We start from the raw sequence: 22,366 nt of genomic DNA, 5'->3' as shown, positions 1-22,366 counted from the left end.
ACTGGATGTTCGCTGACTCCCGGTTGCTGCACGGATTAAATTCACATCCCTCTGCATCATCCACAAGTCTGTCTGGGCCCGGGGACCTCACTATCTTCAACTTCATCTTACTAAATACCCTCCCTCTAGAATACTACGTTCCTCTGCCACCAACTCTTTGTGTGTAAAGTATTTTGCTAAACAGAGAGTAGGTAGTTTATCACTTTCCTCAGCGTGCTCCCTCCTATTTAACAGCCTCTCCCTCAATCTGCTCCTTAAGCAGGACTTTCTCAAATACCAGAAGCTCCTCAAGACTTTCCTCTTTATATCCTTCCCTTCTTCCCTCCTCTGCTAATCCGACAGTTGCTGTGATTGGTGTCCGGGGCCCTTATGCATCCTCGGGCCCCCTTACCTCCCACATCCAATCGCCCGAGAACCGGTCTACCCTCAGCACTTGACTGGGCACACCCTCTGCCCTGGAGGTTCGCACTTACACCTAACGTGGCTCCAGGCCGTGTAGCACTCAACAATCTAAGCACTTAATCTGCGGCTCACCCATGAGCTCGGACTCTGCAGCACTTACCTCCTCTGCCCTCTTCCTTGCTGCACTTGCAAGTTCTGAATACTCACAAGGCATAATAGGCTTGTCCTTTTTCCCCCCTCCACTGCTTTAAATATTGTGTTTTGTTATGTGTTTCACTCCCTTGTTCCCTCCCTTCGCCCTGTGGTCGCTTTGAAACAGTATTTTATTTGCTGTATAAAGCACCTAATAAGTAAACAATAAATAAGTGTTCTGATTTTATATTAAAGTACGCCCTACAGGATTGGGAAATTAAGGGATTAGCGTCATACCCTGAGTGGATAAGGGGATACCAGGTTTCAGGTAGCAAATCTGCCTCCCTCCAATGAGGGTTGCATCCCACCATATGGTCCTCCCTCAGATAGCCACCCGCAGGGTCTGGATCAGGTAGTGGCTGCCTTTCCCTGGCCATATGGGGAGAGAGTTTCCCCGGAGAGGCAGTGATGACATCGCTAGATTCATCAAAGACCCAAAAGCAAATAATATTAAGAAACTGAGCAAGCAACGAGAGGTATTAAAGACGCCACCGGAAGGGAGTCCTTCCCCCTAGCCTTGTTGTGAACTGTACCAAAGAAATACCAGGAAAAGGGAGGCATTTTTCTGGTCCTGAACTGGGAGTGGTGCTAAAAACGTCAGGGGAAGGGAGTCATTCCCCCTGGCTGTATTGGAAACTGTGTAAAACCACACCAGGAGAAGGGAGTCATTCTCCTGGAGGCGAACCTTGGATAAGGGCTGTGTGATACACGCAGGCCAGAGAAAGGGAGGCATTCCCCCGGGCCTGCTTCTTAAAAGAGAAAATTCTTTTGGATGCCATCCAGGCAACAGGAGAAGGGAGCCATTCTCCTGAAGAAGGAGTTTTCTGTTAGTTTATCCTATAATAGTGTGAGGGATAGAAGTAGGTTGTGACACAGAATGGGGGAGTTTATTTCGATGGACATTTTGATGGACCCTTTAGTATTCGTTTTGAGACAGGGAAACCCCTGTCACGTCCCGCCAACACTTAGGTGCGGTTCCTGGGGGCCAGGGGGAGGTACTTGCCGCAGCATGCCTGTGTCTTCCTGGCAGGTGTACCCGCACCTATCCGAGTCCTCCGGCATGCTGCAGAAGGCACCACGATCGTCACGGGCACTTCCGGGTCCAGCGAGGCTGTGCGCCCACAACATGCTGCTGTCTCGCAACAAATGCTCCAATGACTGGTTACGGTATCAACCAATTGTCAAAGCAACGACCAATGCCAGAACTGCTGGCAATCCACATAAAAGGCCAGTGGGACTTCCATTCCTTGCGTCTCAAAGCTCCTGATAGCCTTGGTTGCCGGTCCCTGTGCTCTTGGCCTTTTTTACCCCTCTTGCCTGTTCCTCGACCGTCGCTTCCTTTTTCCACTTCATTCTTGATCCCTTAGTGGTTGCTGTCTGGCTTAATTTGCACTGGCTTACTCTAGGTGTGGCTTGATTGCTGCAGTCCTCCACCTCCCGGTTCAGTAGAACCCGACTGCCCTTGCATCACATTAATATCGGGAGGAGAGCCTGTGGTGTAGGGGAACTGGTCCCCGACCTGGCTCAGGTACCCATTTCACTTGGGATTTAAGGGGGATGGAACTCCTCGCACACTAACTTCAAAGGCTACCCTGGATGCCCGCAAGCTGGTGCCCCTAAGAAGACTAACCGGACAAAGTGTGACAGCCACCAGAATTCCGGTAAGCCACGCCCCGCTGATAAGGCACTTAACAACCCCTTTTAGAGATAGGGATGAATAAGTTACTTACCAACTGTAACGTTCTTTCGACTGGATGTTCCTCCCATGTATTCCTCATCTTATGATAATTCGATATCGCCAGCTTCGCTGCTTCGGAAATGTTTTTTCGGCAGAGGGTGCTGTGCTCGAGGTCATCGCATCGATTGTCCCTCGAGGGGCTCCGTACCTTGTCGACATCACTGATGGTATAAATGGTTTGAGCTGAGCCTGTTGGCTTCAGTTCTGTTTTTTCGATGAAATATTGGAGGAACATCCAGGCGTGCCTCATGACTGATTCACTCTTCGTGAGAGGAAAGTGTAAGAAAACGCAAACTGTACTGCGGGGTAGGTTGGGAGGGGAGGTGAGGAATACGTGGGAGGAACATCCAGTCGAAAGAATGTTACAGTTGGTAAGTAACTTGTTCTACGAATGGATTGTGTCCTCCCACGTATTCCTCATCTTATGATAGTCTCCCACAGCAGTGGCAATTTTGGAGGTGGGAGTACTAGATATTGTTTTCATGGATGGAATGAAGTACCTCCTTGGCAAATAACCCCTCATTGGAGGAGGCAGCATCTAAGCACTAATGCTTGATGAAAGTATGCATCGATTTCCATGTTGCAGCTGAACAAATATCCGCTGCAGGAACTCCCCTCTTCAGAGCTGCAGAAGTAGCCATCCCCCTAGTGGAATGGGCTTGCAGCCCATTCAGGGGGTCCTTTCCCGCCAATCTGTAGCATTCAATAATAGCCAGAATGATCCAGCGGGATATGGTTTGTTTCGTCACCGCTAATCGCAATTTATGGCCAGTATAACCTACAAAAAGTTGGTCATCCTGATGCAATTTTGACATTCTTGAAATGTAAAAACTGAGAGCCCTTTTGGGGTCCAGTCTATGCAGTCTCTACTCTTCTTTGCCCAAAAGAGGAGGAGGATAGAATGTTGGTCAAATTATTTTTTGTGACAAATGGAAGTCAGAAACTACTTTTGGTAAAATGGAAAGTTTAACTTTAAGAACTACCTTGTCCTTGTAGAAAGTAGTATATGGAGGTTTACATGAGAGAGCCTGTAGTTCACTAACCCTGCGGGCTGATGTTAAGGCCACAAGAAGGACAGTTTTTAATGTTAGAAGCCTCAAGGGTCAAGACTGTAGAGGCTCAAAAGGTATACAAGTTAGAAACTTAAGTATTAGATTTAAATTCCAAGTTGGGACATGAAAAGGTACTGGAGGGTATACGTTGGTAAGCCCTTTCAGAAATTGAATGATTAATGGAATGTTGATGTAGGAAACCTCTTCCGAGGAGCGTTTGAAAATGGACAGCGCAGCAAGATATCCTTTAATTGTTCCGATCTGGAGCCCCTGATTGGCTTGATGTAATAGGAAAGAAAACACCATTGGGGTGCCACATTGAAAAGGGTCCACATTGTTATCTTTGCACCAGTTACTGAACTTGTTCCAACGACATCGGTACAAAGATTTTGTTGCTGGCCTTCTGGCCGAAAGCAAAATCTCCATAACGTCATCCGGAAGATCCCAATCCTTGTATCTCAACATCTCAGAAACCATGCGTGAAGGTTGAGTGTCTTGACCTCTGGATGGAGAACCCAACCTTCCTCTTGCAAAAGAAGATCCTCTCTTTGCAGAAGATGTATTGGAGGGCAGATGGACATGTCCAGAAGGTCCGGGTACCAGGTCCTCCTGGCCCAATCCGGGGCAATTAGGATCATGGTTTTCCTGAACTTTCTCAACCTCCTGATTACTTGAGGAATCACGGGGACTGGAGGAAACGAGTACAGTACTGTTCGCACTTCCGGTTGATCGCGGTAGCGAACAGATCCACTTGAGGGTATCCCCAAAGGGCAAAGATCTCCAGAAGGACTTCCTGAGCTAGCTCCCACTCGTGGGAGACTGTGCTCTGCCTGCTCAGAGTGTCTGCCGCCGTGTTCTACTCTCCGGCTAGGTGAACCGCCGATAGAGAGATTCCTTCTCGTATTGCCCAGAACCAGAGCTGCATTGCCTCTCTGCATAGTGGTAGTGACCTTACGCCTCCTCTCTTGTTGAGGTAGTACATGGCCACTGTGTTGTCCGTCATTATCAGGACATTCTTTCCCTGTACAGAGGGCAAGAAGGCCTTCAGCACTAGTCTGATTGCCCTCAGCTCCAATAGGTTGATGTGTAGTTTGGACTCAGATGGAGACCAACGACCGCTGATTGTCAGATCGTTGGTGTGTGCTCCCCACCCCTTGAGTGAGGCGTCCGTTACTACTGTTATCTCTGGCCATGGTTGCCAAAAAGATTCTCCTTTGAGGATGTTGTCGTTGCAAGCCCATCATAGTAGATCCTGAGCAACTGCGCTCGGGACTTACAGAATATCCAACATCGTACCTGAGAACTGGGACCACTGAGTTCTGAGTGCCCATTGAAGGGATCTCATTCTCAATCTGGCATCTGGTACTAGGAAAATGCAGGATGCCATGAGGCCGAGCAACCTCAGAAAATCGAAGACCAGCAGATGCTGGGCATTCTGGAACTTTGTTACCATCTGCAGAATGAGGAGAGCTCTCACCTCGGGAGGCGAGGCTTTTCCCGAGGAAGTATCCAAGACTGCTCGAGATAAACTGAAGCTTTTGGGATGGTACCATGTGGGACTTCTGGAAATTGAGGGAGAAGCCCAATTTGTGAAGGAAGTGGCAGGTGATCGAAAGAGGTTCCTGAGCTTGTTCGGGAGAACGTGCTCTGATCAACCAATCGTCCAGGTAGGGGTAGACATGAATCCCCCCCTGTCCTGAGACTCGCTGCCACCACCGCCATTAATTTGGTGAAAACCCTCGGGCGGAGGTTAACCCGAATGACAGAACTCGAAACTGATAGTGAGAATTGCCAATCGCAAACCTCAGGTACTTTCTGTGCTTGAGATGGATTGGCACATGAAAGTAAGCATCCTGAAGGTCCAATGATACCAACCAGTCTAGGAGTTGGAGAGCCTGAAGGCTCTGAGAAAGGATCACAATCTTGAACTTGTCCTTCCTGAGGAACTTGTCCAAGATGGGTCTCAATCCTCTGTCCTTTTTTGGGATGAGAAAGTATGGGGAGTACCAACCCTTGTTCCTCTCGCTACAGGTACTTGTTCTATAGCACCTTTCTCCAGCAGGGTTAAAATTTCCTGCAACAGGAGCGGATCTGGAATTTTGACAGAGTTGGTTCCCGGTGGATGGTTCTGAGGCCTTTTTAGGAAGGGGAGACAGTAACCATGAGTTACTGTTTCCAGTGCCAAAGCATCTGAGGTAATGCCTCGCCATTCCTTCAGATGCTGAGAGATCCTGCCTCCCACTGGGGTTTTGTGTAACAAGGTCTCAGAGTGATTTGGAGGCAGCTGCAGGAGCGGCTGAGGGCAACGATGCCGATCCTGAGGCTGGTTTCGCACCTCTTCCTCGTCCACCACGAGTGACATTTCTTTTGCCTCTTTGAAAAGCCTGTCCTCTTCCTCTAGCAAAAGAGGAGTAGTACAGAAAAGAATGACCCCTCCTGGAAGATGAGCCGGAATAGGGTTTCTGAGGCTGACGCATGGAGGCGCTAAGAGATTTAGTTGCCGCTTTTGAGGTCTGATGTTTTTCTAGGATTTCATCAACCTTACTACCAAACAGCCCTGAGCCATCAAAAGGCATGTTGAGAAGTCTGGCCTGCACATCTGGTGCAAACCCTGACTTCCTCAACCACGCAAATCTGCGTAATACAGTGCTCGCAGCCATGGATCTGCTGATACTATCAGCAGTATCCAGTCCAGACTGGAGGCATTCCCCCATTGCCTCCTTCCCGTCTTTGACAATATTCAGGAAGCCTTCCCTTTCCTCGCCTTCCGGAATATGATCAGCCGCCGCCGAAATGCAGTCCCACAGGGTATGGGTAAACCTGGCCAGGGTACAGGTGACATTGGTTGATTTAAGAGCCATACTACCTGAAGTAAAAACTTTATGGGCCCAAGCATCAACTTTTGTATCCTCTCTATCCTGGGGGATAGTAGGATATGCAATCTGTCTTGAAGTAGATGCTGCTTGAATAACCAGACTTTCTGGAGTGGGATGTCTGTTTAAATATTCAGGATCAGAACTAGCTGGTCTATATTTCTGGGGAAAATTACTGTTTACAGCAGCAATATTTTCAGGATTTCCCCAGTTCTTCTCCACTGTTCTCTGAAGTGCCCTATGGAAGGGGAGAACTAGATCCTTCTGAGGACCCTGAACAATTATGTCTGTAATATCGTCCTGTTCAAAAATGGGTGAGGTTCTATCCCAACCCATATATTCTATCACTCTATTCATCAGACTCCTGTACCCTGAATCTGCATGTTCTGCAGGGTCAGGTCTAGCAAACTCTAATTCCGGTGACGTGTCAATGCCACTAGCAGAATGCAGAGTCTCGCACAGGTCTCTCATCTTAGATTCTGGGTCTATAAATTCTTCTAGAACTTGTCTAGTGTCATATTGCACTCCAAAAGGAGAGATTTCCTCATCCTCAGAGCCAGATTCTTCATAAATTGAAGACATAGGGCCTCATTACACGGATGGCGGAGAACCATGGCGCTATTAGCGCCATGGTTCATGCCGGTAAAATACAGGCACCGCCTTGGCGGAAAGGGGAATTACTGCCCCATTCCAAGGTTGGCGGGGCGGTAATTCCCCCTTCCACCATTGCCCTTCCCCATTCCCATTTTTGCCCCATAGGGCATAATGGGAATGAGGAAGGCGGTAATTGCGGTACCACAAATTGCGGTACCGTAATTAGCTCCCTGGGTCCCTTTGCGGGTTGGTTTTTAACGCCTGCAAAAAGCAGGCGTTAAATCCCCCAACCCGCAAAGGGACCTCGTAGTAAGGCAGTAAGGATTTACCGGTACCGGTATTTTACCGGTACCGGTAAATCCTTACCGCCATCCGTGTAATGAGGCCCATAGACTTAAAAAAGTCTGATCTTGGTAATGGAGTAAATCTCCTCTCTTCCTCCTGAGTTTTCGTCGAAGGAATGGAAAGATTCTTCGAAGGTGTCAAAGGAATCTTCGACGACCCCGATGAAGGCTTCGACACAGGCGTCGAAGACGCTTTTGGCTTCGATGTCAAAGCTGCTGGCGCCGATTGCGTCGACAAAGTCGTGGAAGTTTTCGACGACTCCTGTTTCTTATGTGGTATCAGAGAGGTACTCGACTCTCAATGAGTTTTCGATGACTTGCCATGGACTCGAGTTTTATGAATATCCTCCATACTACTGGGTTTTACCACACTAGTTCCCGACTTCCCTTTGTCGTCCAATGGAGCGACAGGAGGTTTCTTTGAGGGGGTCAAGGCCGCATTCCCAAATAACTCCATCATCTTCTTTAGAAATTCCTCCCATTTTCTAGGGGAATCCGACTTTGTCAGGCATCGTACCACTTCGGTCGATGAATTGGAAGATGACGAAGGAGATCTGTCTCTTTTCACTCTCTTAGAAGAGGAAGATGAAGAGCGCCTCGATCTACTACGAGATCTCTTAGAGTTTCTATGACGATCCGATTCTTTCGAATCGCTCGGTTTTTTATGTTTTTTAGCCAAAGCCTTCAAGGAGGCCTTGGACGCTTCCCTCCCCACCGCCAGTTTACCTTTCCTCTCACAAAGGGCCTTCTCCGTCATCGACCACAGTCGCCGGTTCAATGATTAGAACCGAGGCACCAGAGACAAACGCGGTGAGGATCTGTGATCGACATCTTCGATCCTCAGTCGATACACTTTTTAAACCCAGTCTTGGGTGTTGAAGGTGTTGAAGAAGACGACATTTTCAGTAGAACATTTCAAAGTGCACCGTTCTCGACAGCAAAGCAATTGGAAAAACGGAACTGAAGCCAACGGGCGCGGCTTGAGCCATTTTTACCATCAGTGACGTCGACAAAGTACAGAGCCCGTCGAGGGACAATCGACGCCACGACCTCGAGCACAGCGCCCTCTGCCGAAATAAAAAATCCGAAGCAGCGAAGCTGGCGATAACAAATTATCATAAGATGAGGAATACGTGGGAGGACATAATCCATTCGAAAGATAGGTTTTTGGTACTGAAAATAAACTCTATAACCCCCACCATGCCACCTTTGTGTTAGCTTCCTTCTTCAACACCCTTACATTACACACACCCAGTGCTGTTCCCCCTCACACTATTACATACCCCACCTTAATCTTTCTTCACACTCAAGGTCCTTCTCCACCCTTCTTCTTCCCCCTTGTTGCCTCTCCCATCACCATTTCCCCGTCTTCCTCATTCTTCTCTCCAATTCTCGTTCTCCCATCTGTGCTCATTCGTCCCAATGTACTATTGTACTATTACTGTGCCACTTCCATCATCCTTCTTGCCAGTGTTCCTTCTTACCTCGCCTGCTCCTGCACCCCTTTCCTCCATTCTTTCCCCCCATGCTTCTTCTTACGCCAGGCACCTTACTCTAGTCTATACTCCCTTCTTCGTTTTTGCTTATTCTTGCCCCTGTGCTCCTTCTCTGTGCTATGCTCCTCACTCCCATACATCTCCTATCATGCCCCTGAATATGTTGAAGATACTGGTATAGTATATACTTAATAATCATCTAGTCTGATAATTAATTATTCACTGCCCCAGTAGCATATAACTCTCCAAGTCCCACTTATACTGTAGTTATTCCCCTTTTGTCAATTCCGATTTTTCTAGGAGTCTCTGTTCCCACATCTCCTTCACAATTTCTTCTTACCCCAGCCAACACAAGTTACACTTCCGCAAAGCCATACCTATTCGCTTTGACAAAGCTTTCTCTATATACCCGATCCCTTTTTTTCGTTCTGCATTGTGGTTCTCTCACACTCTCATGTTATTGTTCATGTTTTACAATTTTCTTCTCATGGTGTACACCTTTAACGTGTTCATTAGAAACTCCTCCTTTGCCACTTTGCCATCATTTACTTCCTACCCACAATGGTTCCAGGTCTTATTTTCCTTTATTTTTCTGCCTATGACCCAGTCAGCTATGGGCATCCCCCACTCTCTCTATTCTCAGCGCTTTACTTTATTCACCGTTAGAAATCTCATGAATCGTTTCTCTCTTTCTGTTCCTATGATGCAATTCTTACCCATAGCTCTTACTGAAATGTGCCCTCACATTCCACATAAATGTGCTTAAAGTAGCTGGCGCACATGTGTGCATTGGTCAGTGTCAAAGCACTTGTGGGTCTGTGGTGTGAAGGCATCATGAATCAAGACACAGACAACTGACTTAAAGTTCAAAATAAAATACTTTATTAAATAAAATGTAAGGATGGTAGAAGGCCTAACTTGCCCTATGCTAAGGTGGGATTTCCCTACGTGAATGAAACTAAGGAAAGTCTGAGTTAAATAAGTAGTGTTCAACTCAAAGTTCTGAGTTTCTTCCAGCTTGCAGCTTCCTTTCAGCTCCACTTCCCAAAGTGTAAGAAAGTTCCATGAAACAGTCTCAAGATTTACCTTTCTCCAGTTTACAGAAATACGGTTCAATATAGTTCAAAATCAATCCCCAGGGTTCGTTTCACCAGGTTCCAAGCAACACAGTTCACAGAAAACAAACTGTCTTGAAGCTTTGTTCTCAAGACCCCATAATGTAGCTCCTTGAGCCTCAGGGTTCCATTCACCAAGACTTTATCTTAATTGAAAAAATGTAGGGCTCACTTGTCTAGTCGCAGTTGTCAGACAGTCCACCCATTACAGGTCACGCAACCAGGATCCCTAACCTTTGGGCCTCTTCACTTTGATGTGTAGATTTACAATCCTCTGGCTTTTCCTTTATAAGCCTCTTGGCTTTGCCACACTTGTCACAAATCCTCTGCAGTCTTTGGCCTTGTCACTCTGCATTCATTCATAAAAGTTTAGTTGAGGGTGTTCTAGTCACATCAATCTTCTGATAACACTTGTGCCCTTATTCTCCCCTGGAGCATTCAGGATATTCACTTTAGTTGCTTGGTTTGCTTAATTTCAAGGTTTCAATTAATTATAGAGGGCCTCATTACACGGTAGGCGGATGACCAAGGTGCTATTAGCACCTTGGTCCATGCCGGTAAAATACCGGCACCGCCTTGGAGGAAAGGGGAATTACCGCCCTATTCCAAGGTTGGCGGGGCGGTAATTCCCCCTTCCCCCATTGCCCTTCCCCATTCCCATTTTTGCCCCATAGGGATCTATGGGAATGGGGAAGGCGCTAATTACAGTGCCGCAAATTGCGGTACCGTAATTAGCACCCTGGTCCCTTTGCGGGTTGGTTTTTAACGCCTGCTAAACAGCAGGCGTTAAAGTACCAACCCGCAAAGGGACCTCGTAGTAAGGCGGTAAGGGTTTACCGGTACCGGTGCCCTTACTGGTACTGGTAAACCCTTACCGCCTACTGTGTAATGAGGCCCAGAGTCTGTTAAGCATTCATACCGTTTAATTATAAAGTTCCATTCAGTACGGTATTCAATATTAATTGAGTTTGATGTATTTCACATGCCATTCAATTTGGTATTCAACAAACATTAGGTTCGCTTGATTTAAAATTTTCATTTATTTCGGTATTCAAGAAGCACTGTTCTGCTTAATTTTTAAAGTTCCATGTAATTCAGTATTTAGTAAGTGTTATTTTCACTAAATTATAAAGTTCCATTCATTCGTATCCAATATAATGTTGTCGGAGCCCCCCGTTATGAATGCGTCCTCTGTGACACTCACCGGCTTGTGACTTCTCTGTTCAGCTGTTCCCAGTTCTTCTCCTCTCCAGCAGAGGTCGAGAAACTCACCCCTGTACACTCTACGGGTCTGTCGTGCATCTTCCTCCTCACCTCAGCACCCGGAATGCTGTTCTCTGGATGCGGACGACATCCTCTCCTCTGGATGCTCTCTCGCAGCTCCAGCTGCAGAGCATTGTTCACAGAGGCTCCCAGACTAGCACAATTTACACTGCCTACCGGCTACAGGCTATGTACGTCTTCTGGATAGTTTGCCAGTATCCTGGTTCCCCATCTGGTCCCGCCAAAGCTACCTCCTCTGAAGCTTGGTCCCTTGCTGGTTTCCTCCACGGAGGCCTCCTTCTTGCTCACCTTCTGGCTCGCAGTCCCTCGTTATACACCTGCAGCCCCTTGAAAGGATGCAGGTGTTTATCTCTAATGAGATTTGCCTGATCATAATTAAAGGGACATGCCTGACCCTTACAGCTCCCTGAAGGCATCTTCTTCGTCCTAATACCAAAGTGGTAAAGTTGTGTAGTCTTCATTGCTCTTAGTTGTTTCTTCTTCATCTCTGTGCCGTCAGATGTCACACATTGGAAACTGAGGCGAGGAAACCTACAAAGGTCAGGGGAGGGTTTGGTTGACTCTCAACAGGATAAGGGAGATACCATGTCTCTCCTAAGGGTACCCCACTCCCAGTTCTCAAGGACCCTCCACCCACGTTACCCCCCTCGCTTCTCCACCCCAGGGTCAGGATCCAAGAGCGATGGCCTTTCCCTGGCCACCTGAGAAGAGGATAGAGGGGTCTTCGGAGTGACAATACCCTAAGGTTTCTCACAGTGGGAAAGTGTGTACGCGCCCATTTGTGACTGTTAACATGTATTGACTTTGTACTCACGTGGGGAATGATTACTCCTGCGTCTTCTCTCACTGTCTGGTTTGTCGACTGGGCCCGGCTCTTTTTTCTCTTTGGCACGCAATAAACGTGCATTGGGAGCAATCAGTGGACCTATTGTCAAAGCAAACAGAAAAGAACATCGATTCATCAACATTTCCTTTTTAATGGGAATTACAATAGTATGAACAGGTGGTAATTGAAACAGTTTCAAGAACCAAAAATACCATGAGTTCCAACTCACCAAACGCAGTGGGGTGCATTCTAGAGAGTTCATTTGATCTGCTATGACTAGTTCATAATGCAACATCCTGATCATCATAATGTCTAAGTTGGTATACTCTTCCTAAGTTTCTCCGTTTTCAAGGACACTATGGGTGCTGTGCTTAGAGACGCCTTTAGGGGGTTCCAACATCACAGCGTGCAGACACGAAGGGGTCCATTGCTATAGTTCATAGAGGCTGGAGCGCTAATGTTGCAGCTTACTGGGGCGTGGGCATCCAATGCTGTAGCTTACTGACACTGGAGATTAAATGCTAGAGACTAGAGGCACATAGGGCCTCATCACGAGTTGGGCTGTATTCCCGGCTGTAATACCGCCGACTGTAATAGCCCTAGCACCGACCGGCCCGGTGGTATTACCAGCGGATCACGGGTTGGACCTTAACGGTAAATCCCCATTGGGTCCATTGGATCCAATGGGGAATTTTCAGTGCTAATACTGCGGGCTAATACAGCCGGCTGTAATACTGCCGAAAACAGGGATTTTCACCTCCAGAAAAAAGCTGGAGCTAAAACAGCCAATTTAGCGCCCAATTCATGATAGGGCAGACCTTAAATGCGGCGGTAATACCGTTACCACTACATTTAAGGGCTACAGCCCAACTCATGATGAGGCCCATAGTGCTTAAACATCACAGCTTAAAAACACTGTGGAGTCAGACACATAGGGCTTCAGAGTGGTTTGGTATGTAACATGAGGGGTGAGCCTGCAAAATTGGTCATGGGACCCAGTGATTCCCATCACCCAGAGTCCTACACAGGCTATTGAGTACTGGGGACTCTCCTGCACTACAGGGGGAGAGAAGGGTTGTCCATTATGCCTAGACTTTCTAGTATAGAGGGCTCTGGAGCTGCAGCTGGCAGAAATTGAGAAGCTCCAAAGCTATGCTGTACTACCACAGAGGCTCCTACTACAATGGGGCTCCTATGGGACAGGGTACAGCTGTCTATGGCTTTGCTGTTACAAATGTAGAAAGTCGAGAACCCAAGGAAACAGTGTTCAGATATTGGGCACTCCAAAGCTTCAGCTTCCATACATTACAGAGCTCTCAAATTTCCCATGGCCATGTGCGAAAATGCTATCCGGTCGTGTGTTTTTCTCATTTGGATTCTGGGGCTTGTCGCTTTTTTCCTCCTCTTTCAAAATGTAGGAAAACTAGGATTCCAAGAATTCCAAGCAAAAACAGTATTGGATGGCCTTCTCGGCCACGGGCATGGGAAACTTCAGAGCTCTGACATAGGTGCCTCAAAGGATATAGCTGACAGCCACTGGGTGCTGAAATGGTTAAAAAAAACAGAAAAAGCATCTGTAATAGTATAGCTTAGAGGTACTGGGGCTACATTGGCATAGCTTACAGACACTGGAAGCTTCAACGCTACAACTTAAAGTCACAGCTTACAGCTTAGAGCCTCAGTGTTACAGCTGACAAGCGCTCAGGTTACCAGATATATATTATCAACAATTGGGGCTCTATGGCAATCCAAGGGTTCTTCCTATGAGTGAAAATAGAATTCAAAGCAAAATGTCAATGCATGTTCTAGGGTATTGTCGTAAAAAGCACAATGTCCGGCAGAGCTGGACTCCATCTTGAATCGATGGTTGTTAAAGCAAAGAGAGAAGAAAAAATGTATTCACTGCATGTTGTCATATTCTGCCACGTTTGCACAATTAGAGTGTAGAATGCTAGACACCTCAAACCAAGGGGGATGCAGAACGGATAATGCCTCCCCACATCAATAGTTGCAAGGATGGACTATGACGCCATTTATCTACTTACTGTGCCTCTGCCAGCCTTTCGTATCTAGCTATTAACTGGGTAATTGGCCTTGATTACTAGGGTCTGAAAGGGACACAATGCAGCTTGTTATGAACGATGAGATCATAGAATAGGGGATACAATCTTTTGTCCTTGGATGGGGTGGGGAGAAGCTTGAAATGGTTTGCCCATGTTAAAAATATGCCCCACAAACTGAATGCAGCTGAGCTTTGGCTAAATCCTCGGTCCATCTCCCTGTCCAATCTTGGCAATTTAAAATTGTGATTCAGGACATGGGCACAGGAACAGTTCATGTGAGATCCTGCTAAACTGAAATTGAGTTCTGAGTACTTTGAACATGGGTTAGAGATGGGGGTTAATCCCTACCTGGACATAAACTCCCCTACTTTTGAAAAATCGATGTATGTTCAGTTTAGTCTGGGTATTCTCCCGGTAGCAGCTTTTACACATTGATTGAGGGTATCTAAATCTAATTCATGTTCAATGTGTGGGGCTGCTAATGAAACAATGGGCCTTATTACGAGGTTGGCGGTAACCCGCTGGTGCCACCGGCAAGTTGCTGCCGGCCCGAAACACTGTTTCCGGCGCCTGACTTCCCGGTGCGTCAGGCGTCGAATTTCGACAGCAAACCATTCCGGCAAACTACTGCCCCATGTCTATCACTCCTTTTATGGGCAAACTCCTGGAGAAGCTGGCTATCTCGATGCTCACCCTCCACACTGAATTTGCCGGTTGCCTCCACGACCATCAGTCTGTCTTTAGAGCATCGAGAGGCACGGACACTGCTCTTCTGAATACCTGTGAAGACCTGCTCTCAAATCCTGACACCAACACTCCCTCTGTCCTCATTCTTCTTCATCTCTCCTCTACCTTTGACACGGTAAACCACAACATCCTGATCGTATGTCTCTGGGACACCCTAGGAATCACTGGTCAGGCTCTGGCGTGGTTAACCTCCTTCCTGTCCGACTGCCCATCCCAGGTGGATCTTGGGCCCTTTCTCCCCACTATCACTCTTTGAACCTGCGGCATCCCCCAGGGCTCTAACCTTTCCCCCTGGTTCTTCAATGTCTACATGGCTGCCCTGGCACGAGATATTGCCAGTTTCACCTCTAATTTCCAGTGTTATGCAGATGACACGCAACTCTTCTTCAGTCTACCCTCAGCCACCTCCGCTATCTCACTCATATCCAACTGTCTGTCCGCAATTTAGTTATGGTGTGTTGCAAACGACCTCTGCCTCAATGCCAGTATGACTGAGATCGTTCGCATTAGGACTCCTGCTCCCGCTTTCCCACTCTCTCTCTGGGCGGCCTCCCTTGGCCCTGCGCCTGCACCCACATGCGAGGCAGAAAACCTTGGGGTCAACAACTGTCAGGTCCCTGGGTAACAGAAGGTGTCAGGTTAGACATTAGTAATTGCCAATAGTGTTTGCTGTAGTGTAGGAAGGTCAATTACATTGAAATGGCATTTCCTTAATCTACCTTCATATCAGCCAGCAACTGTTGTCCCAACTCATGATGGAGCACTTCCTGATCAGCAGAGATTGGCTTGGAATTACTGTGATGCAGTATGGAACCTCAGTAGAGGTTCTAAACTGCCTTTCATTCAAGATCTGATCAAGGATGGTTACAGCGCTCAAGAGCTCCTGTTTAAGCTAAAGAAATTCAAGAAAGAAACATCAAATTACCTGTAACCAGCCATCTGAGAGAGCCAGAGATGTTAAAGTTCAGATAAGTGACTTAAGCTATTCAAAACAAGATTCAAAAGAGCATTTCTTAGTTCTATTTCTTTTATTGAAGTTAAATGTAAAAAGTTATTTTGAAACTAGTGAAGCAGAAAAGTAACAGACTGTTTTCCCTGCAACCTGTGTAGTAGGTTTTAAAAGCGAGAAGTATTTTAACATGAAACTTTGGCAAATGTTTAAACGTTTAATGTTGTGCGCGTGCCAGCGTAGAAGCAGCTTGTAAATGTCAGCTTGCACAAGTGTGAAGAAAGCACAGCTGAGTAAATAAAAGCTTTTGGGAATGCGTCGAGTGCAGCGTCTAAGGAAAGGACCTAAGAGCTTGAGGTGGCGTGGGCGTGTCTTTCGCGACTGTTGTAGCTGCGCAGCGCAGTTCATTTCTGATCAGCTGTGGAGGCGCGTACGATGATGTCGGTGAGAAGCTGATAAAAGGTGAGAGCAGCAATCTCCTATATTTCACGATCCAGCAGCGTTGTGGACCAATAGGTAACTAGTGCGCGTGAACCTTAGCACAGAGAGAGCATTGATTACCTTCTTAACGTGATCCTGCAGCATTATGGGAAGATAGGAAACTTGTGCGCGCGAACCCAGTACAGAGTGAATTAATTCAGCAACACTCAGACTTTAAGTTTTAGGCGCATGTAAACAGTAGTAATTACTTGAAGAAAAAGAGACATGGAACGCATTGATTTAATGGAAAAGGAAACCGGAGTAGAAAAACAAACCAATCTATAGTTTCTGGTAAGAAGACAAGGCAATAGAAATTCATGAAAAACTGCAAAGGCAATTGAGTGAGAACAGAGTAAGGTTTTGTGGCAAATAAAACACGGAACATTCAATGGTTAAAGTGTTAACGTTGCAAAAGAAAACTTTTGCAGAGCTCATAAAATTCAAAAGATGTTTCAGGAGGCCAAGGCATCTGATGTCGTTCAAAAACACAGAAGTTAGTTTTAAGACTGCACAAGAGGAGTTTTTAAAGTCACAGAGAACTCAGTAATTGGAAGCAGCGGAACATTTTAAAGATTTAATCCATTAAAGAGCCTCTAAGTAATAAACAGAGGCTGTCAGGTAACCAGAGGGTATGGGAAGGTACATATTGAGAAGAGTTCCAGTTGTGATGCTAATTATGATATGTTCTTTGCAGATACCCTGAATTCCCAAGCATCTAGAAGTTGAGGAAACCAGAACTATTCTGACCGTTTGTTATTTTCTCCACTTCCTCTTCTCCCCCAGTCTGGTCAACTCAATAGTTATTCAATTAACTGTTGGGTGAACCGGTTAGGGGGATCTGGTGGGCTATTCGTTTTCTCTTGCAGGATTTCGGCGCTAAGACCTGAAAGCATGAAAGGCCCACGTTAAATACCTGCCTGAGCAGAAATGGAGCCCAAGGGTGATGTGTCTTTAGGCTCTTTGGCTAAGATGCTTGCAGAAATGAGGGAAGAGGTGCTGAAGTCTAGGAAAGAGACAGTTGAGTTAAGTAATAGGCTTAAGGAGTTAAGTATTTTGGTGAACATGGAAGGTGTAGAGGCAGAAAAACCAAGAGTGTCAGGTTTGAATCCAGAAAGGGAGCCTCCAGTGTTATATCCTGAAGTTGAAGGTGTTACAGTTGGAAGAGTTAGAGGGGTGGAGAAGCCGAAGTGCAAACAATTTTGTTGGTAACCACTCCATTGGCTCCACTGGAGAGGTTCTTTGGAGATCAACAAAAGTTTAAGTCCTTCCTCGTGCAATGTGAATTACATTTAATGTGCAGATCCGAGTCATTTGTAAATAAAAGGGCTAAGGTGGCTTTTCTGATTTCATATTTGTCAGGTGAGGCGGCTACTTGGTCGGTTCCATTGGTTGAAGGTAGGGCAAATGAGTTAGGGAATTGGGAATTATTCAAAGCTGAGTTTAGAAAGATGTTCGATAGGCGTACATTGACTCAGAGTGTAGACAGTGAGTTACTAAAACTGAAGCAAGGAACTAAGGATTTATCAGTGTATATTACTCAGTTTCGAGCATTAGTTTTAGAAAACGTTTGGCCGGAGGAGAAAAGATCTTCACTTTTCTATAGGGGATTGAGAGAGGAATTAAAGGATGCTTTGATGACAGTTGTTGAGAGACCAGTGAGGAGTTAATTACTCTGGTATTGAAATTAGATGCGAGATTAAGTGAGAGACGCCAGGAGCGCAGGAGATCACTCCCTGAGGAGAGGCCTTGGGTACGAAGTGAGCGTCCTAAGGTAGATGTAGTTCAAAGAGATGTCAAGGGCCCAGCTAGAGAGAGACACTTTAGGCTTCCATTAACTAAGGAGGAGAAGGAGAAGAGGCGGAAGGAAAATAATTGTCTTTACTGTTGGGATAGTGGCCATTTTGTTAGAATTGTCGCAGAAACCCTGGAAGAATTTTCCCACCCTCAGGAAGAGGTCAGATGGTGGCAAACACAATTCAGGCATGGTGCCGCAAATCACAATAAACCTATCCTTATTTTGGAAGGGTGGTTTGAAGTCTGGGGGTCCTTGTGTTTTAGATTCAGGGGCTACTGGCAATTTTATGGACAAGACTCTTGCCATCCGGTTGGGGGTACCAGTTGTGGACAAGGAGGTCCCTGAACAGGTCAGGGCAGTTGATGGGACACAGCTCAGCTCGGGACTCATTACACGAAACCACAGAACTCATTGGGTTGAAGATTTCAGAAGGGAATTTGGAGAAGGTCATGTTTGAATTAATTGACGCACCTCAATTGCAAATTATTTTAGGAATGCCTTGGCTGACTTTTCATAATCCCTTAATAGATTGGTCCAAGAGGACAGTGGAATTTAAGTCAGAGTTTTGCTTGGAACACTGTGTAAAAGTTTGGGAGGAGTGTGATATTGAAGAAAAGGAGAGTCAGGGAGAGTTGTTGGCTGGTGTTGTAGCTGGGGAGCATATGATTGGGACTGTGGTAGGAATTTTGCCTGAATGCTATCTTGATGTCATGGCCACAGAGCAAGTACCACAAGTTCCATCAAATCTTACCCTTGATAGGGGGAGAGGGAAAACCAGGTTTATGGCTCTCCATAGTAAGGCATGATGGCCCTGGTGCTGCAGCCTCTTGAGCCCGGGACTCCTGGAACATAGTATAAAAAATGATGACAAGGCGCGCACTCTGTTTCCCAGTCAAGTTTTCCTGCTGTAGTAACAAATTGTCTTCTCCTCCAAACGTTTTCTTGACTCCATCAGCACCAGGGCCATCATGCCTCACTATGGAGAGCCATAAACATGGTTTTCCCCCTGCCCCCATCAAGGATAAGATTTGTGCTTTCGAGGGAGTTGTTGCCCAGTCACCTGCAATGGAAAGAAGTGTGAGAATACAAGTACCATAATCCTAAATCAATGTGAATTAACCTGAAACACCTGAAAAGGAAATGTAACTAGACACGCCTGAAAAGGAAAAGAAACACAGCCTCCCTGATGATTGATGGAGTAAAGAAAACGTTTGGAGAAGACAATTTGTTGTTACAGCAGGAGAACTTGACTGGGAACCAGAGTGCGCGTCTTGTCGTCATTTTTAACACTACATAGATTATAGGTCTCTTAACAAGATAACAATTAAGAATCGTTATCCGCTTCCCCTGATTTCGACCATGTTAGATTCCATTCAAGGGGCCAAGCTATTCACCAAGTTAGATCTTCGAGGTGCTTATCACTTGGTTAGAATCAGAGAAGGTGATAAGTGGAAAAAAAAGGCATTTCGAACTCGCCTCAGATTGTTTGAATACCAAGTGATGCTGTTCGGGCTCTGCAACGCACCAGCAGCATTTCAATATTTCATCAACAAGGTTTTACGGGAGTACCTTGATGTCTTTGTAGTTGTCTACATCAATGATATTCTTATTTTTTCCGGGGAACAGGATCAACATCAGGAACACGTACGAAAGGTTCTTCTGAAGCTGCGTGAGACTCATTTATTCGCCAAATTGGAGCAGAGTCAATTTCACACGACCAGGGTGGAATTTTTGGGATTTGTAATTTCTCTGGCCGCTTTGGTGATGGATTCCAGTAAGATTAAGGCGGTCTTGGATTGGCCCATGCCCACCTGTGTAAAAGATGTTCAGAGTTTCATTGAATTTGCCAACTTCTATCGGCGGTTCATTCAAGACTTTTCGTCTGTGGTTACCCCCTAACTCGGTTGTTAAAGAAGGGTGTAAAATTCTTCTGGGAGAAGGAAACTAAGGAGGCATTGAGTTTTTTAAAGAGAAAATTCACCTGTGGCCCGATATTATTACACCCCGATGTCGAGCAACCATTTTTTGTTGAGGCCGATGCCTCAGATCAGGCAATAGGAGTAGTTATTTCGCAGAGACATCCAAGTACGGGTCAATTACATCCTGTTGCCTTCTATTCAGAGAAATGTTCAAGCACTGAAAGGAATTACACCATTTCTGACAGAGAACTTTTGGCAATCAAAGCAGCGTTCGGAGAGTGGAGGCATTATTTGCTAGGAGCTCGACATAAAGTGACAGTGCTTACAGATGATCGCAATTTAACATTTCTGCGTTCAGCAAAAACCTTAATGCCATGCCAGTTGAGATGGTCTCTTTTTCTTCGTAGATTATGACTTTGTGATTACCTTTAAGCCAGGGTGGCAAAATGGTAAAGCTGATGCCTTATCCAGGTGTAATCCCGGAAGTTCCAAGTAAAATTCTTTAAACCCAGTGCCACTACTTCAAGATAGTAATTTTGTGATTGCTGAGATTCAAAAGGAGTGGAGTTTGAGTGATCAGGTGTCGAAAGAAATGACTGCGGAGCAAATGATTGAGTGGGCAAGGGAGGATCCGGCACGAGTGATCAAGAATGGGTTACCATTTGTGGATGCAAGGTTATTTTTGCCTTCAGAAAAGATGCAGGAGGAGGTTCTTCATCAGTGTCATGATTCTTTGCTTGCAGGACATCAAACTTTGGAAGTTTTGCGTAGAGAGTATTGGTGGGAAGGGATGCGTAAGGACATTGAATTATGTGAGAATGTGTGAAATCTGTGCACGAGTAAAGTCAGAAAATCAAAGGCCAGCAGGGTTGTTGATTCCCCTGCCCATTCCTCCCCGTCCATGGCACACAATCTCTTTAGATTACATTGTGGATTTGCCTCCTGATCAGGGCTGCACAACGATTCTGGTGGTGGTTGATGTTCTCTCCAAGGCCAGTCATTTTGTACCAATTAAAGGTTGAGCTACAGCCACTAATTTAGCACAAGCTTTCTTGCAAAATGTGGTAAGACTACATGGACTTCTAACATAAGTGATTTCAGATCGGGGGTCACAGTTTGTGTCCAGATTCTGGCAGGCATTCTGTAAGGAGTTGAAAATTGAGGTCTTTCTAACTACTAGTTTTCATCCTGATGCGAATGGTCAGACTGAGAGGGTAAATCAGGAGTTAGAGAAATATTTGCGTGGTTATCTCAAGACTGATAAGCGTTGGGTGGAATTAATTTGGTTGGCAGAGTTTTGTTATAATAACACAGCAAAAGACTAAACTACCATGTTGCCATTTTATTTAAATCAGGGGTTTCATCCGAGATTTCTTAGGGATGTGAATTCATAGGAGGTGGAAGTTCCTGATGTGGAAGGAAGATTAAGGGCCATGTTTGAGAATGTCAAAAAGGCCATAGGGGATTTACAAAAGAGTAAGTCAGATTATAAGCGATTTGCTGATTGTAAGCGTAGAACAGCTCCAGAGAATCAACCAGGGGATATGGTTTGGCTTTCCAGCAAGAACATAGCTCTGAAGGGTGAAGATAAGTTTAGTCCACATTTTTTGGGGCCATTTGAAGTTGATAAAGTTCTTTCTCTAGTCACTATTAAACTAAAGTTACCATCTAGCTTGAAGGTTCATCCCACTTTCCTCGTCAATCTCTTGAAACATTGTATTAAGGGAACTAGATTAACTCAGGCACCGGTTCCAGTTTGTGTGGAAGGTTCAGGAGAGGAGTAGGAGGTTCAGGACATTCTAGATTCCAGAGTTGTTCAAGGCAGACTGCAGTATTTGATAGATTCACTCTCTCCTTCTCCACTCACATTTCGGACATCTCTAAAAAGTCCAACTACCAGCTGCACCTCCTCAGAGGTACTCTTCCTTTTCTCACCTTTCCCCAGAGGATCACTGTCTCCAGAGCCCGGGTTCTCTCAAGGCTTGACTACTGCAAGAGCCTCTTTCGCAACCCTCCCTGCATCTGCACTGCGTCCTCTACAACTTATCCAGAACAGAAACGCAAGACTTATCCTTGGCCTCAAGCACTGGGACTGCATCTCTCTGGTGCTGAAATCCCTCCACTGGCTCCCTGTGGCTGCAGGGATGAAGTTCAAGACCCTCTGCATTATCCACAAGGCTTTCTGGGGCCTGGGACCCACCTATCTTCATCGATACCTTCCTAAATACTGTCCCTCCCGACCCTCCCCTCATCTACCTCCAACCTTCTGCTTCTAAGCAGAGATTTGGAGGTAGATCTTTATCCTCAGCAGAGGCCTCCCTTTGGAATAGCCTCCCTGCCGCCCTCCGTCTTGATCCTGATCTTCTTAAGTTCCAGGAAACTCCTTAAGACATTCCTCTTCTCCTCTTCCTTCCCTCTCCCTCTGCCATGATGGCCTCTCTTTCCGCTCTATCCCTATCTCCCTACTTTTCCATACAGTATGCCGACTGGCCATCGG

At 46.1% G+C, this 22,366-nt stretch overlaps 1 protein-coding gene across 2 annotated transcripts in view; it reads right to left on the bottom strand.

Annotated features, from left to right (window-relative positions):
• Positions 1 to 22,366, bottom strand: part of LOC138582134 (zinc finger protein 510-like) — a 204,189-nt gene that overhangs the window by 98,631 nt on the left and 83,192 nt on the right. For both annotated transcript variants that reach the window (XM_069653145.1, XM_069653144.1), the window contains exon 4: positions 11,905 to 12,015. In XM_069653145.1, the coding sequence (XP_069509246.1) occupies positions 11,905 to 12,015 (111 nt within the window). The remainder of the gene's footprint in view (positions 1 to 11,904; positions 12,016 to 22,366) is intronic.

The sequence above is a fragment of the Ambystoma mexicanum genome, chromosome 3q (genome assembly GCF_040938575.1).
Source record: "Ambystoma mexicanum isolate Mex_15411 chromosome 3q, UKY_AmexF1_1, whole genome shotgun sequence".
NCBI classification, from domain to species: Eukaryota; Metazoa; Chordata; class Amphibia; order Caudata; family Ambystomatidae; genus Ambystoma; species Ambystoma mexicanum.
Note: the sequence above shows the minus strand (reverse complement) of the source record. Positions and strands in the feature narration are given on the sequence as shown.